Raw genomic sequence first — 16,066 nt, 5'->3', positions numbered from 1 at the left:
AATGTCCCATTTAGAGCAGGGCGATATGACCAAAAATATTTATCACGATATACATTTGAAAATTTGCGATAACGATATAACTGACGATATAATTGACACTAGACGAAATACTTTTTTTGCACTAATAATGTATTTTCACTTAAACAAGCAGCTGTTTTTTATGTGCATTAAAGTTATATAAAAATGTAACAGTGGAAATGCAAATTCCTTGCTGACAGCTTAACCAAAAGGCATTTCCAGTGGAAATTGGCCGACATATCCTCAGCATAACCATGTATAATATCCACAAAACTTAAAAAGAGGTTATACACACACAATACGGTAATATTATGTTGAAGCACAGTACGTATCACTCCGCGAGGCGCCTGCCTACGATAGCCGTAATGCTCCGACAATCCATCAAGCAGTGCGGCTTCGTAGCTTAGCAAAGTTGTACTAAAACATTTGACAGATTTTTGAGCGCCGTGTAGCACATAAAATCGTTTCGAGGTCAGTAAACACAACCAGAATTCATACATAAGGCACACGGGATTATAAGGGGCTCTGTCGATTTTCAGAAAAATCAAAGGATTGATTTTAAGTGTGCCGTATTTTCCAAACAACACGGTAATAACGACGGCCCGCTAGCATGCTCTACCAAAAATAGTGCTTTGTTGTGTATCTGACGGACGAAAGCTAAACCAGTTCCACACCACTGAAGTTGCAGCATTTTTACAAACCAATTCTGGTTCATCCGTTTCATTTAACGATCCACTTTCGCTCTTCTCATTCTGCGTCGCCGCCATGTGCGTATGTAAACATAAGCACTGCGCATGCGCGTTTTACCCATATTCTATCGCGATATTTCATTTTCCTATCGTTGCCCAAAATTACACCGGTATTACTGTGAACGGTATGATATGGCCCAGCCCTAGTCCCATTCTTAGTCTCCCACGGTCTTGCAGTTGAAATCCTGTGAATCTTTAGTTATAAACTATGTTTTCCACAGTAAGTAAACCTTTAGTTTTACGCATTAGTTTTGTGGCACTCGTTTTGCTTTTGCACACTTGAGCCCAACTAATGACAACTGTTTCATATGACGCCTCTCGGTGAAGAGCCCTATTCAGGGAGCAGGTGCAGGAAAAACTGACCAAAGGCTGTGGCATCACGCAAGTTAACTTGCCTACATAACTGAAACCCTTTGTCTGGGGCCATTGTATCCTTTGGGGTGCTGGATGACAGTGTAATTTAGTAATTGGTTTCTTCCGCATGTATCATGCTGTTCAAATTGGGTTATATTCTCTTGTCTATGAGTGGAAATATCATAATTGTCTGACAGGAAGCAACACCTCCTGGCCTTCAGCATGTCCGTGGGCAGGCAGGTGGCTTCAAAAGAGCATTCATTGCTGAGCGTAATTACAGTATTCAGTGGTGTTACTGAGAGGTATGCAACAATGCGTCACATAACACATTCATAAGACTACAAGTTGCGTCCAATAATATGGAAAAGGATTAGGGTCACAGGAAAAAGTACAAAGTGGGGACGTCTTTTTGTTTTTTGTCAAATTCAGATTAAAGTCAGAATTCTGAGGGAGGAAAAAACCCTTGGAACTCATCTTCACTACTCAAAGTGGAGAAACAAACACAGACACTACTTTTCCTGCGATATGTCAGTGTAGTCTTTCTTTTGGTCTTTGCCTTCCTTCAGTTTACTGCGTATAAAGTGAAGAGTGTTAAAATTGTACGTAAAAAGTAGCAAGCAAATACTGTTTAATTGCTGTTTGTACAGGTACAGTATATTTAGTGCAAGCAGCAGTGTTGTGTTGTGGCTGACATGGTGCAACTTATATTTGTTTCCGTAAAAGTACAGTGTCTGCCTTCCAGGAAATGAGTGCTAAAGTTATGCAATTGCATAAAATTACTTATTTTCCTTCTGGTGCGGATCTTGGAGTTTGTTATAACCAATAATCTGAGAACAATTTGTTAGTAGCTTTTGATATTCTTTTTTTTCTTCCCTGTTCTAGGAGCATCTTTCCTTAAAGAAATACATTGTGGATATTTTGACGGACAGCTCTGTTTCTTCGGAAAGTGTGAAGGATGGAGAAGAGCGGCAGAAGGCACGAAAGAAGGCCAAAAAGCTCCGCGCCAGGATGAACTCCAGGTAATTCGTCCATTTTCTCTCTGTTACTGTCGGTCTCGATTTTTCTCACCACCCTCTCGCAGGCAGGAGAGGACAAACCTCAGCCAGGACTTTTTTTCCTTTCTTTTTCTTTTTATGAGTGACAAGGATATGGAAAACAGATGTTACGTGCATCCAGGCTTTCTACAAGGTAACACTGATGATGTTAATTTATGACCACTTTCCGTGATTGGGGAGCAAAGCTGCAAATCGATCAGTGGGTCCGCGGCTTTCACCTGTAAAGAGCTTTCCTCCAAATTACTGCCATGGCATTGCCAAATCTGAAGCCTTCCTCAGTATCAGCGATGTATGTTCAAGTATGTATGAGCCATGCCTATTTTTCTTGTTCTGAATTATTGATTTTTAAATGAAGTATCAAAGAAAATCAATAGCAATCAACAAATAGGAGGTGACGCTGCTGTGTGTCAGAACCTGGACCTGAACTCAATCAATCCAGCTGGCTGTCAAAAAAGAGATTGAGGGATGAGACAGGCAGTACTTACTGTGAGATGTTACCGATGCTTATTATTGGGAAGATTGTAAGACATACCCTCAAAAGACAGCAATTGCACAATAAAAAGAATGAATGAATCATAAATCAGCATATTATGTCCATCAAACTTAGTCACGGGCTGAAAAATCATATTAACAACAAATGTGTATGCAGACATTAAGAAAAAGTGATCTGCTGAGCATGTTTTTGTTTTGTGTTTTTTCAACGACACTCTTGATCCAGCTAGCTACTGCTTTGGATGCCTCATATTCCATGTTTGATCACTGAAAACTGATTCCCTAAGCTGAATTTGATGACTCATCGTTACTGGCCAGGAACCATATCAAAACATTGCTATTCTTTTCACTTTTAATATTCGCTTTTACAACCGAGCTTGAAGATGTAATTAAATGAAAAAACAGTGGTGATACACGCCAGAGGAAGAGCATAAAGACTTTATGTACACACAAAAATACCAATGTAATGACGCGACTGTGGCTCCCGAAGTAGAGCAGGTGTTGTAGTGTTGGTACTTTGAACCCCCTCCTCCTCCTGTCCTCAAGGGGTTAAGTGTCCTCGAGCAAACCCTAACGTCTGGTCAGTACATGTGGACGCACGAGCATTTTACTCACTATAGAGCAGTCCGTTTTCCAATAACAGTATAATGGAGGGTGTGCTGATAATGTAATGTTAATGGCTGAACATGAGAAATCCATTTTACTAAACATTTGTTTCTCCTGCTCTCTCCACATTCACCGCCACTCATGAAGTTTAAGGTTGGATAGCTTCATTTTCGTCATTAATAGTTGGGGGGTTTTTTTGTTTTTAAAGAGAGAGAGAGAGAAAAGACTGGCTATGGTGGTCGAGTACATGTCATCATTTGTTATCGCAGGGGTTTGTGCTGTTTTGTGAGTGTAGGCTGACCTAACGATCCTCTAAAATCTTATCACAATTAAGCTGAGAATTTGGCAATGAATGAGCTTTCACTGTTTTAATAATTTATAGTTCAGAAGGAAAAAGGTATTCCAAAGAGGCAACTACAAGCTGAAACTGCCTTTCTACTGCAATGTTTTATTCTCAGCTCTGCTGTTTTTGGCTTTGTGAGACTCAGCGGTACTGAGAAAGTGACAACATGATCTGCCTCTGTTCACCATCACTCGCGCACCAGCTCTGCTGAGACTAGCACTCAAAGGCAGCAGGCCTTCAGAGGTCATAAATAACACAGAGCCCCTGTAAACATAAAGGTGAGCTGCTTCACCGCTGGGTGGAAATGAACCGTTTTATTGGAACACCGTATGGTGTCCGTAAAATGTGAGTGTCTCTCACAGGAGTTTAAACTAGGCCTGCATGGAGCCCTGTTGTGTCATAAAGTGGGACACACATACTTTAGCCCACTTATTTGGCGTAACTCCTCTATAATAAATTTTTTGGAAGGGAAAATAAGCTATTAAAATTTAATGTAAGTAGCCTGTCAGTGTCAGGATGAGTTCTGGACTTTCAAAGCAGAGTACACACTGATACTCAGATATGAGCTTCTTGCCTGTTTCTGGTTGCTTGTGGTTTGTGGTTTGTGTTGTTGGCTACGTGGACCTAAGAGTGACGTGACTATGTAGACACGCCTTATAGAGTATGGAGAACTGCATGAGGTGCTAAGCATGGCCTTAGCTTGTGTTACCACCCTGATTCCTTAGATAAAGGGAGAAAAAAGAGGTTCCCTTAAAGGAAAAACATATGTCCTTAATAATACACAGACAAGCTAAATGGACTAGATTGAATTATTGAACCATTGTCACTTTTATAAAGTTTTTACGGCTTGTTATGACCTCAAAGTGGGTCTGTTTTGCAGTGTAGCCATGATTTGGATGTAAACGTAGAGAAAATTCTCTGTAAACAAGATGGAATAATTAAAAGGAATCGAGATCTCGTGTATTATGAAGTGCTTATAGCCCTACACTGTAGAAATGGGCTTTCTCCATTATTGCTGAACACTAAGATTTATTGCCCATTTTTTACATGACTATAATAAATTGTGTAGCAATTGCTCCCTGTTTAACCTGATTAGATATAAACCTGTCAGATTAATATTGTAATCTCATGAATGGCAAACAGAGTGGATATAGTTCAAGTCCTTATTAAACCATGTCTGTGCTACCTATTTATCCTGCTCACGTGGCACATAAAATCTCTACATATTCAGAATGAACGCTGAATCAGGCCACTTAGGGATTTTTTTTCCCTTTGCTTATAACTTGGTCTGTTGAAAATCAGTTCTAATGATTATTTTGTAAGTAAGTAATTTTTCTTTTCTGTTAGTAAAGCTGATCTTAAGGATTTTTATGATAAATTTATTTTAAATAACATAATCAGTTAAATGGGCTAGCGCTTTTCACTATAGGGTACATTCACCCAGTCATTCACATTGGAATGCATTAGAGGCAATTTTGTGTTCACTATCTCACCTAAGGACACTGTATGTGAACTAGAGGAGCTGAGGATTAAACCAATGGCTTCCAATTAATAGATACAAAATTAGCATTGATATATAATTTCTGACTGCTTAAATTTGTGCACTGGCTATCTGTGATTTTTAGTCATTTTGGTGAGGGAACTGTGAGGGAAAATGTCAGTGTCTTTTGGATGAACAATCTACTCTTCACAATCTCTCGTGTTCAAGGGCAGACTTTAGTTGGAGCAGGTATGGCCTGCTGGGAGAAATCCACTTGTCGTCTTCCGGGAAGAGTTTGATTCTATCAGTGTAGAGACGATTAACCGGAAGGTGCCCTGTCAACCTCTGATCAATAGTTACTTATCATGTCTGGGAGTGTGTGATTGACAGATAAATGGACCTCTCCATAACCCATTTTCACCCACAAACATGCACAAACACAAAGTTTGCCTTTTTCAGACTGGAGATGTTGGCTAACGTCATGGAGATGACAGTTCTCTAATAGCCATGGTTGTATTGCTTCTAACCCCCATTAACTGTTTGACAGCGAGGGCAGCAAAGAACTCTAGTCTCCTTGTTAAAAATGGCAGGAGGGAATTAAGCCTTGGTGACATGAGTAGATGGCAGCAAAACACAGGTCCCTGCAGTGCTGCTGTCTGATTATTTTAAGCCAAGTTACACAGTGATTGGCTGACAGGCCAAATAAACAGACTCGGTTTGAAGTATTTTCTCTCTCTCTCCTCACACTTTGATCCTTCGTGTTCGTTACTGACGGGCCAAACACTTTTTTCCTGGGATTCAAGGACTGTTTCCTACTTCTCTCTCTTTAGAGCAAAGGAATATGAGACATCAATGGAGGCAAAGACTCAGGTCCCTGACTCCCCATACAAGGCCAAGTAAGTGTTTTCTTTTGTTTGGGGTTTTCCCTTTTTTTTAAAAAAATGTGACATTTTTCTTCTGTATTAATATTTTTCCCCTGATGTTTGTAGTGCTCCAGCTAAAGCTTTCTTTAAAAAAAAAAATCCATTGCTTATTTTTTTTCTTAATCACATCTTTAAATCTGTAAGTAAATTGGAACATGGCTTTCCCAAGTGGAAAACGATACACTCACTTTTAGATTTTAAATTCAATTATTTTTAATAATAATAATTATTATTAATTAACCATGATTCAGAGTGCAGTTATATCTCAAGTGTCAAAAATATAAAAAATGTAAATGTTCTATTATTCCATTATTATTTGTTTTTGTAAATTGTTCCTAAAATTGACTCGAAGAGTTCTTTAATCATCTTTTTGTTTTGTTTTTTGTAGACTAATCAGTTAATTGGTTAAACATTTTAGCTTTACCAGTGGTATGAAAATCCTAAATTAAGGACCGATGTTTTAACAGATTTATAACTTTTGGCTGTTATGTTCAGGTTGCAGCGGTTGGTGAAAGACCTGTTGAAGCAGTTGCAGGGCCAAGATAGCGGGCAGTGGGCCAACAACAAAGTGTCTGGTCTGGACCGAACTCTGGGAGAGATCTCACGCATCTTGGAGAAGCAGGTAACTGTCTGTTATGTTTTTATGCACTTTTCTTTAATATAACGGTCTATCACAAAGGTTTTTGGGTTGCATAATATGCTAGACTCATCTATGGTTTTACACTGAGCAGTCTGCCGCAGTGCAGAGGTCATGCCAGTCGTCTTTTTAGTTATGAGCTATGTTCTTGCTTTCTGCATACCAACTTGCCTTTGGTTATTGGCTAATGAAGACCAGATTAACAGTGTTTACACTGTGCACATGGTACCAATAGAGAAGCTTCCTAGCACGAGAGCAAGCATTGTCTTGTGTCTGTGTGGTTTGCACGACTCAGATGTCACTGGTTTAGACTATGCTAAATTGGATTTCCAGATGAAATGTCATTGATGCACAAGACTTTATTAAGCAAAGATCTTTTAATTTGACTATACAAAACAAGGAGGGGTTGGCTTTTATTGTAAATACTCCTACCACAACTGTATAAATAAATGATTTAAAAATGTAATGGCAAACTTTCTTGAATACAGTTCAGGTGAAACAAGGCTCTATAAGCCTTGTTGCCTTTTTTTTTTACTGTTTTTTTTTTTTTTTTTTTTTTAACAGTAAAAGTCACATCAATTTGAGACTTTGAGGGTTGGAATTAAAACACCTGCCACCATGTTTATGATGAGGAGAATATACGGCCCACTTCCTGTAATGAGGCATAAATTTCCTGCCAAGTTGTGGTTTGAACCATCAAAACATCCCACTGAGCATGCCTCTGGGCGTGAGGATAGAGACATTATGGTGTCCCATCAGTAGTGACGGGGCCGGCTGGAGAGGCTATTACCGAATTTCCCCAGGGAGACGGAGAATAAAGTGGCAGAGGTGGGTGGCATGGTGTTTTGTAAGGAGAGAGGAGGGGACCGGTGTGATGTGAGTAGCGCGCAAGCTGTTACTACACGAGGACTCCTCCTCTCAGCTCCACGTGCTCCCAGTGGGAGGTCACAGGTCAGTGGGCCAGAGGAGATGCACTGCATTCAACAGTGGTGTCACTTGCAATAAGCAAATCAAGTGAAAGTCATTTTGCCTTGTCTTTTTCCTCAGTTTAAAAGCAAGTCTGTGAAGTATTTTGTCAAGCTCTCCTTTACCATCTTTTTGCAGTGGTATCCATTCAAAGTTGTGTCGAATCATGATTAACCAATGAGGCAGTCTGGGGAGTGCTTCTCTCCTTAATCCCTTGACAAAGTCAAATAAATAGAGTCTCCATCAGCATGGCTGTCTGGCCCCTGAGTCACTTCAAGTCGGAGCCGTTTTGATTATTTGACCTAACAAGCATCTCTCATGTCATTGACTCACCTACAGATTTGTTTTTCTCCCCCATATCTGATTCAGTCTCCACTTTCTCTCCTAATCCCTTCAACAACACCCGATGCACCTCTCCTGCGCTGCTGCTTGGGTCCCAACCCCCCCCACCACTCACTCCTTCTTTTCTCTCTAGGCTACGTCTAGTCTCTGACCCCACTGTGTTTCTCCCCCTGTGGCCTCTAATGATTTTTCTTGTGTCAAACCTGATTTTTTTTTTCGCCCCCTCCCTCCTTACTTAGGGTGATTAAGAGAAGCAATTCTCCCAATGTGCTCCCCCTTTCTTTCTAATGCACACTCGCCTTATTGTTAAGCACTTGTATTTATATATTGCTCAAAGTCTTTACCATTCCCTTCAGCTGAAGCTTGTCTAGAAAAGGGCAGGAACATGGGTTGAGAGCCAAATACTGCACCAAGATTGTTTCGTTTTCATTAGGTAGCACTCACAGCTTGATTTGAGTGAGTAGTGGGATTGGTGGGAGCTGTATCTGGGGACATGGGGGAAGGTGAGGGGCAGAGTGGAAGGATTACAGGGTTTCTCACTGGGGCCTCCAGCTGACTGACAGGTTAAAACCCAGATCAGCAGCGTCAGAAGTTTTTCCAAAAAAAAAAAAAAACGAGAGGGAGAACACATTACTTAGTTAATTTAAGAAATGTGAAATTATAAACATATTGTTCTGGCACATTTTAAATGAAGTTGAATTTTAATTTCTGGTTTAAAATAAACAGTTTATTTGAAGAGAGTTGCAAACTCAGATGTTGAGGTTCTCGGACAAGCACATGCACAGCGGCTCTGAACCTTTCTAGATATAGCTTGGTGTAGGTACATGTGAGAACACAACTATCGTCAGCAGTAGTGCTGGGCGATATGGAAAAAATATTTATCACGATATGAATTCTTTTATATCACGATAACGATATATATCACGATATACCACCTGACCTGTGGTCATCTGGAAAGTATGCAGTCTGTAAACAGCGAGTGGAGAGGGTGCAGTCTTTGTTTTGAGTTACCGTAAAGCATGTTGCAAATCCGGGTGCACGTAAAGCAGCACCATGTCGCAAAACCACAAGACGGAGTTTCTTTGCGAAAAATATAATTTTTTTATACTTTATTTTCTCTTGCATAAAGTTCAGAGTATGTATAGTGAGAAGACCACACTAATATATTTGCCACAGGCTATTTAACCCTTTAAGACCTACCATAGAACCAAGTCCGCCAGAGCTTATCTTTACATTTTACATGCTGTAGTGCCATTTGTGGGAGCATTTCAAGTTGCTATACATCAATACAACCGTTATAGCCCAAATTTTAATAATGTGTATGCATTAAGTCCATAGTAACTACATAAATTGCAAAAAAGTGCAATAAACTACAAAAAAATTGAAAATCGTTTTTGTTTTGTTTTTTACATACATTTCTAGTTAGAGAAATTTAAGAGGCTTATCCCTCAAAACTGTAAATACAAAAAAGTTGCACAAAATAGTTTCCAACCACGAGAAATTTATTTTGAGTGTCTTCATAGTTTTATTTTTAATTTACATTAACTTTTATATACTACAGGAAAAATGAAAATAAATAAATGCAAATTTGCAAGAACACAGCATGTGCATCAAAATAAACTATTTCCAACAGTGTAATTTGACTTCTAAGCATCCTAGAAACGATACAGAAAAGCATAAAGTCAAACATGACTTTTAAAAACACCAACATAGGCTTTGAAGCTAAAAAACTACATTTTCCGCGAAAATGACGTCACTTCCGGTTTCGGGCAGGTAATGGAGGACATGCGATAGTTCGTGCTGACTTATATTCCAAGTAGGAAGTGTTATGAACAGCTGATCGGATCGGCAAAGCCTGTTTCTGGAATATTATGTCTTTGTTACTGGAAGTGCTTTTTATGCAATTTTTGCAAAGCTATATGTGGAAGGAAACCGTGACCTAGGGCAAGCTAATGGAATAAGATGTAAGTACAACTCCTACTGTTTCATATGCAAAAAATAAAATTATTGCGCTACCTTACGTGGTTCCAGTTCTACAGGGATTTAAAAATAGTTAGGGAAAACGGAGTGTGCCTGCTCCGACCGGTTGTAAACGGTTAATGATATATTTTATGTAATAATTTATAAAATTAGGGTTAGAAACGATAGAAACGATAGAAGACAAATGGCACGATAGACACTTTTCTATCGTCCACACGATATATATCGTCATATCGCCCAGCACTAGTCAGCAGTGTGATCACAATCTTTAAACTGCATAGAATAGCATAAAGACTCAGTGCAGCTAGTGAGTTTTCATTCTGTATCCTGCCTGCTGCACTCTCTGCTCAAACAGTTTCCTAACCTAAACCAATCGGAATATTGGCAGAAGTGATAATGCATCTGAAGCGGACTATCTCTTGATTTGTGCTACATGTAAGAAAGGACGTGAATCACATTTATGTGCAAAAACAACTCTATTGCTATATTTCTTGTTTCTTATGGTTTTTTTGCCATTTACTGTCAAAAACAGGTTCTCCCAAAAGCATCAGTCCTTAAATAAATAGTGTGCCAATGAATGATCTGTGTAGACCTGGGGAAATCTAGGCTGACATGATCGTTTCATTTTTCTAAATTATCCCCCCCAAAAAATGAAGCCACTCATAAAGCAGACTTTTCAGATAAGTTTGATGTATTTTATTTGAAATCCTTATATCAGACCTGGAGGTTTTTCTATGGCTTAACCAAATGGGGAAAATAATTCTAAAAATTATTTGTTTCGTTGGCGGAAGATGAAAAGTGTCTTTTAGTTTTAGCTCCAGTGTTACAGAAATTTAACTATAGGCTGTCATTTCTGTCTTCCAAGCAGCCCTGTTATTTCTCCACCATGAGACCAGTGGGTGGAATAGCTTTAAACCTCTTATTGTATTAGTTTTAACTGAAGACAGTTTGTGGCTTTTGTGGTAGGTTTTGGTTTTTGTGGCCTTTTGATTGATCATGTGTTTTTTTTTCTTGAAGTAAACAAAGTTTGTGAATGAAGAGCAAATGTGGAAATGGATGATTCCACACAGCCTCCTAAATCATATGCCATTATGACTTGTATAAACACATGTTTATACTTAGAAATTTTGACTTTAAAGTGTTTACTCCTGCAGCCTTGTTGTGGTTTACAGAAGACTTGGCCTGCTGTATAATGATGACATATATGTAAGGAGATGATCATCTGGTGTACTTGGTTGTGAGGAACGGTGAACCCTTGACATAAATGAAGACCCAGATGAAGGTTTAAGTCTTGCCTTAATTTACTTTGCCAGTTCTTTTCCATCTGTTCGTGAGGTAGCACAGTTGTGCCTTCCTCTTTGATTTAATTGGATTGTCTGGTTTTAGGAGACTATGAAAAGCAATTTCTCCCGGTCACTGTTGCAAAAAATACCAGCTGCTTTGGTCCTCCCATCAGCCGGCGTAACAATAGTTACCCAGGGCGAAAATTAGATTAAGTCCTCTTGATGTGTTATTCAGGAGCTGCCTCTGACTTTCTGTTTTTGCCCAGTCTTTTTTTTTTTTTTTTTAATTCTTAAGTTTTTTGTTTTACCAGGTTGCTACCACTCAAAGACCAATTAGAACTTCAAGCACTGTTACTCGTCTTTAATCTATGATCATACTTTGGCTATGGTTAACCTGGTTTAATGCAAAGAATTAGAGCAAGGGATAACATTCAGCCTACAGTAAAACTTTATGTGCATGCAGTAATTGTTTTAGATATACTGACAATATTTTGCACTGGATTTCACAGCCCACATTGCAACTATAAGATTGTCTTTGATATGTACAGATTGTGTGACCTCATAAGACACGTTTTAGACCATAACTTAAGCAGGCATACTGAAGTACTTAGCAACTGCCACACAATATCTTTTAGGATGAAGCGAAGATGTTTTATGGAGAAAGGTCAGCTTCATTGTGCCACCATACTATTCTACAAAAACATGCAAGAGAAAGTGCAATGACTAAGAAGAAGACATAATAGGGTTTGTTTGTTTGTTTTTAATAAAAACCAGCTGGCAATGCTATCACCTCACTGATATGTGGCTAAGAATATACTCTCCAACAACTCACTTGGTCATCAACCCACTTCTTGCAACATTAGAGTGAATGCGTAAGATTTAGTTTCCCTGTTTGTTTTTGAGCTAAGGTGGCCACAATGAGTAGGGAGGGAACTGCTAACTGATAATCTTATCTACTCTGGGGAAATGTACTTATTTGCAGTCTTACCCAAAGTGTTGGAGTATCCTGTTGGGAGCCCTGGATGGAGGATCTTTATTGTAGCTGTCTCTTAGGAATGCAAGTTGTGAATCCTCTGATCTTAGAGAAACAGAACACTGTTTTCATTCAGTTAAGTGTGCATGCAAATTCAGCTTACTGTGTATATATGCTGTCATTGTAATTACCTTCATATAAACACGAATACTGTTGCTCCGCCTTGGGTTTGGAGAAAGGATATATCATCGCCAGATGCTTGTTCCACTTGCTTAGAAAGGCAACTGCATTACATGGCGGCAAGATCAGCAATTCTAGATCGCAGGCTGCTATCATACAAAACAAGGCTTTATTTAAACCATCACAGTCTGATTTTGTTTTCTGTAGACCTAAAGGTAGCAGTTCAGGTAGCTTCAGCTTAATCCCTTCACCCGTATTGTTCTAGATAAATCTGTCAGCAGAACAGGAAAGGAGCTACTGAGCAACAAAGTCTTTTCTGTTTTATTTTTTTAATTTTTTTGCAGGAGACAACCAGGACTGGGCAGGTCCCGGTTACCCACTCTAATACCATTTGAGAAGCTACTATGAATGAGCTGCCTTTTCTCATTTAGCCCAGAAGCTTTTAGGTTGGTGTGTTGATGAGGGGTTGAGCCAAGTTCGGTAATCGAGACCTAATTGATTAAACACGGAAACCTTTGGCAGTGTAAAGAAAGGAAGTCACAGTTAAGGTCTTTTAAAAATGTTCGCTTTGACTCTTGAGAGCGTCATGGAGACTTTTGCCATTATGTTTAATGCAAAGACTTTTTTTTTTTTTGCGTGTTTAAATATTTTTTTTCCGTCTTAACACCGGAATTGAGGAGCCGTTACCTCAGCAGCCGGCACAGATGACAGATGAAGAGCTTATCTGTAATTTAGTAAAGCGTTTGTCTTTCAGTGTGTTCGGGCTTGTTGGCAAGTTCCCATCTGTGGAACAAAAGCACTGTGAAGTGGCTGGATTTTAGTGCTGTCACAGCTTTGAGGAGACCGTAACCTCATTAGGTGGAGGAGTGACCTGTAGGCTCTCTGTAGTTGTGTGAAGAAGGCCCTCCGTCAGCAGCTCACCTCCACTTCCTCTGCTCTTCATCCAACCAGGCACAAACATGCCTTATAGTCAGTACCCACTCCAGGATTTGTATTTGTTGATGTACGAGAAGCTGTAGCAACAGCATCCCACATACTGCCAATTAATCTATCGTCACAGGAGACGGGGCCTATCTATTTACATGATGTTAGAAATCTAATCCGCTATAATTATAGGTTTCCTTTGCAGAGTCATTTCATTTGTATTTTTATATTGTAAGCGGAGTAAGGAAAAAATAATTCAACAAGAGGAACCAATGGATATAATTTTAAGTAAGAAATATTTCTTAAATATTAATTTGTTCCTGCTGAAATTCTGTAGTTATTAGTTCATTTCCTCACTGACTACATGACAAGTGATGTGTGACAAGCAGATGTCTCTAATAATAATAATGCCGATTAAGGGTTAGGATTCAAAAAGGAAGTTTGGTTTGAACAGAGGAACAAAGTAAAATTTTCTCTATTTTTTTCTATTTAATATTAGTGAGATTCATGCAAACGTTATTTCTGCCAATCTTTTTACTAAGTTAGAAATAACCAAAGATATAAAAATTTAAAATATCTAACCTTATTTTTTTATTGTTTTAAATAATTTTTACATACCAATCAAATTCCTATTTGTCTAAAGCCAAAGTGCAGCCCTTGATAATAATTTACGTAGCACTAGAGTACAAAAAATATATATATACCACTGTGCATCTCATTTACCCACGGTTCGTGTCATTTTGTGATATAGGAACTCAAAATGATGCTAACTTAGCATTATACTTGTGTTCTAATTTTTCTTCTGTTTCAGCCATCAGTGCTGACTACATTTTCCCAAGGCAGCTCACTGAGAGTTTAAAAAACTACAAACCCATCCAAAGTTACTGAATTCCATGAGGAAACTCCAATATCCCTTAAACAAAGATGGCAAAAACACTGACTAAAAGACTTTAATTTGTGCTTTTTCCAGGTTGACTATCATCATATGCCACATCCCTATATTGGCACTCAGTGATCAAAACTTTGAAAACTCCTGGTCTCAAGGTTTTGCTGTCTACAACAAAGTTGGCTGGAAATTTAATGTATAAATCTTAACCAATTAATTTTGTTGACGTTTTTATAGCTTTCTGAAATCCATTGCCATATTATTGGTGTGAGAGCCTTCAACTCTCGGTTTGGAAATAATGTATTCTATAATCATGCCAGCTGGTGGCATCAGCTACTGCCCTCTCATTTGTATTTGGAAAACTATAATATAGGAGTCGTAAATAAAAGCATGAAAAGAACTGACCAGAGCCACTTTATCATTCAGCCATTTATTAAAGTTCATCTAAAATGGAATATTTCAAACCCAAAGAAGATGTATAATAGTGATAATGATCCAGTAGAGCTATAGTGTCATGCTATTAGAACAGTTTAAATTCTCTGGGTTGTTCTGTTCTTAGATCGCCTGCGTGGCGTTTTCTCACTTTTACTTAGCCTGTTGTGATCCATTGAGACCACCCTGATGCTAACCGGAGCCTGCAGAGCATTTTGCCTTTCACTGAAAGTTCACTGTTGTGGGGCGGAGTCAGGTTGTGCACTTTTGAGATTAAACAGGAATACTTTAGGGATCACTTTGTTTCACATTTCAATCCTTTACCCCTGTAGGAGAAAGAAAGGCTCCGTCTCCAGCGAGAGCTATGTAATCCCCTGTCAGGCCGGCTGCTTGTTGTCCCCTGACTACACCTTTGTTTCTTTCTTACCCTCGCTCTTTCTCTGTCCTCTCCTCAACAGAATAACGCAGACCAAGTGGCCTTCCAAGTAGGCGGTGGCCTGTCTGCTCTGGAACAAATTTTACAGGTCATCACTGCTGCTTCCACACCCACCGCAGTTCCCCGCATTCCTCTCAAGTGAGTATCATCACAAAATTAAGAATTTTTGTATTCATGTGAACCAAAACATATAAATGTGTTTTTTGTTTTTGTTTTAATTGTTTGCTATTTCCTGTATGTAGTTAGTTAGTTAGTTAGTGCTTCTGGCTTGACCAGAGTTGGAGTTTAAGCCATCAGGGTGATATGTCCCTTTAGCTTACGTTAACAGCTATTTGAATTTAAAAATGCTGATTAGACTACAAAATAAATAAATCAATAATCATGGAGGGCAACAAAAAACACAAAACAACAAATCGGGTTAGGTTATCTATCTGTGACAGTACACACCTGAAACACTTATTTTTAAAAAGACAAAGTTCTCTTAGTGCAGCTTTGTGTTGCAAAGCTTTTAAATAAAAGCCAAACCGTTGAATATACAGTGGTATTAACATTATCACATGTTGCTTTTTTGTTTGTTGGTTTTTGTATTTTTTCTAACTAAAAGATAAGAAAGAAAGGAAGGATGGGGATGCTTCTGAATGATCCATATTGTTTGTCTGTCTGTTCTCTGCTGAATTCACAGAGACTCTTAGCTTTTACAGTCCTCCTCTGCAATGACTCCTCTATGACTTTATCCTTTCACTGACAGTTGCTGCTCTGTTTGCTCCATGTGAACGTTTTTGCAATCGCATAAAGCGAGGGAGCTAATGTCAGCTAACCTACTTTATCAGCGTTTACAGTTGCTTCATCTCAATAAATACTCTCAAAATGTATTAATGAATAACAGCGCTGCCCTTCAACAAATGGGAAGCATTTCCATTTCTGTAATCAATTTGTGTTCTTTCTTTTCTCTCGAAACACAAAAAGCACATGTGTCCCATCTATCATTTAGAGTACGAAGTATTTTT

The 16,066-nt window shown here is 38.8% G+C and overlaps 1 protein-coding gene across 3 annotated transcripts in view; it reads left to right on the top strand.

Moving 5' to 3' along the window:
* Nucleotides 1-16,066, top strand: part of scaper (S-phase cyclin A-associated protein in the ER) — a 59,762-nt gene that overhangs the window by 22,731 nt on the left and 20,965 nt on the right. For all 3 annotated transcript variants that reach the window (XM_063479673.1, XM_063479670.1, XM_063479672.1), the window contains 4 exons: nt 2,004-2,140; nt 5,928-5,993; nt 6,516-6,642; nt 15,082-15,197. In XM_063479673.1, coding sequence (XP_063335743.1) covers nt 2,004-2,140; nt 5,928-5,993; nt 6,516-6,642; nt 15,082-15,197 — 446 coding nt within the window. The remainder of the gene's footprint in view (nt 1-2,003; nt 2,141-5,927; nt 5,994-6,515; nt 6,643-15,081; nt 15,198-16,066) is intronic.

This window comes from Pelmatolapia mariae, linkage group LG7 (genome assembly GCF_036321145.2).
Source record: "Pelmatolapia mariae isolate MD_Pm_ZW linkage group LG7, Pm_UMD_F_2, whole genome shotgun sequence".
Classification (NCBI taxonomy): Eukaryota; Metazoa; Chordata; class Actinopteri; order Cichliformes; family Cichlidae; genus Pelmatolapia; species Pelmatolapia mariae.
The sequence above is the reverse complement of the archived record's forward strand: the minus strand, read 5'-3'. Positions and strand labels throughout refer to the sequence as shown.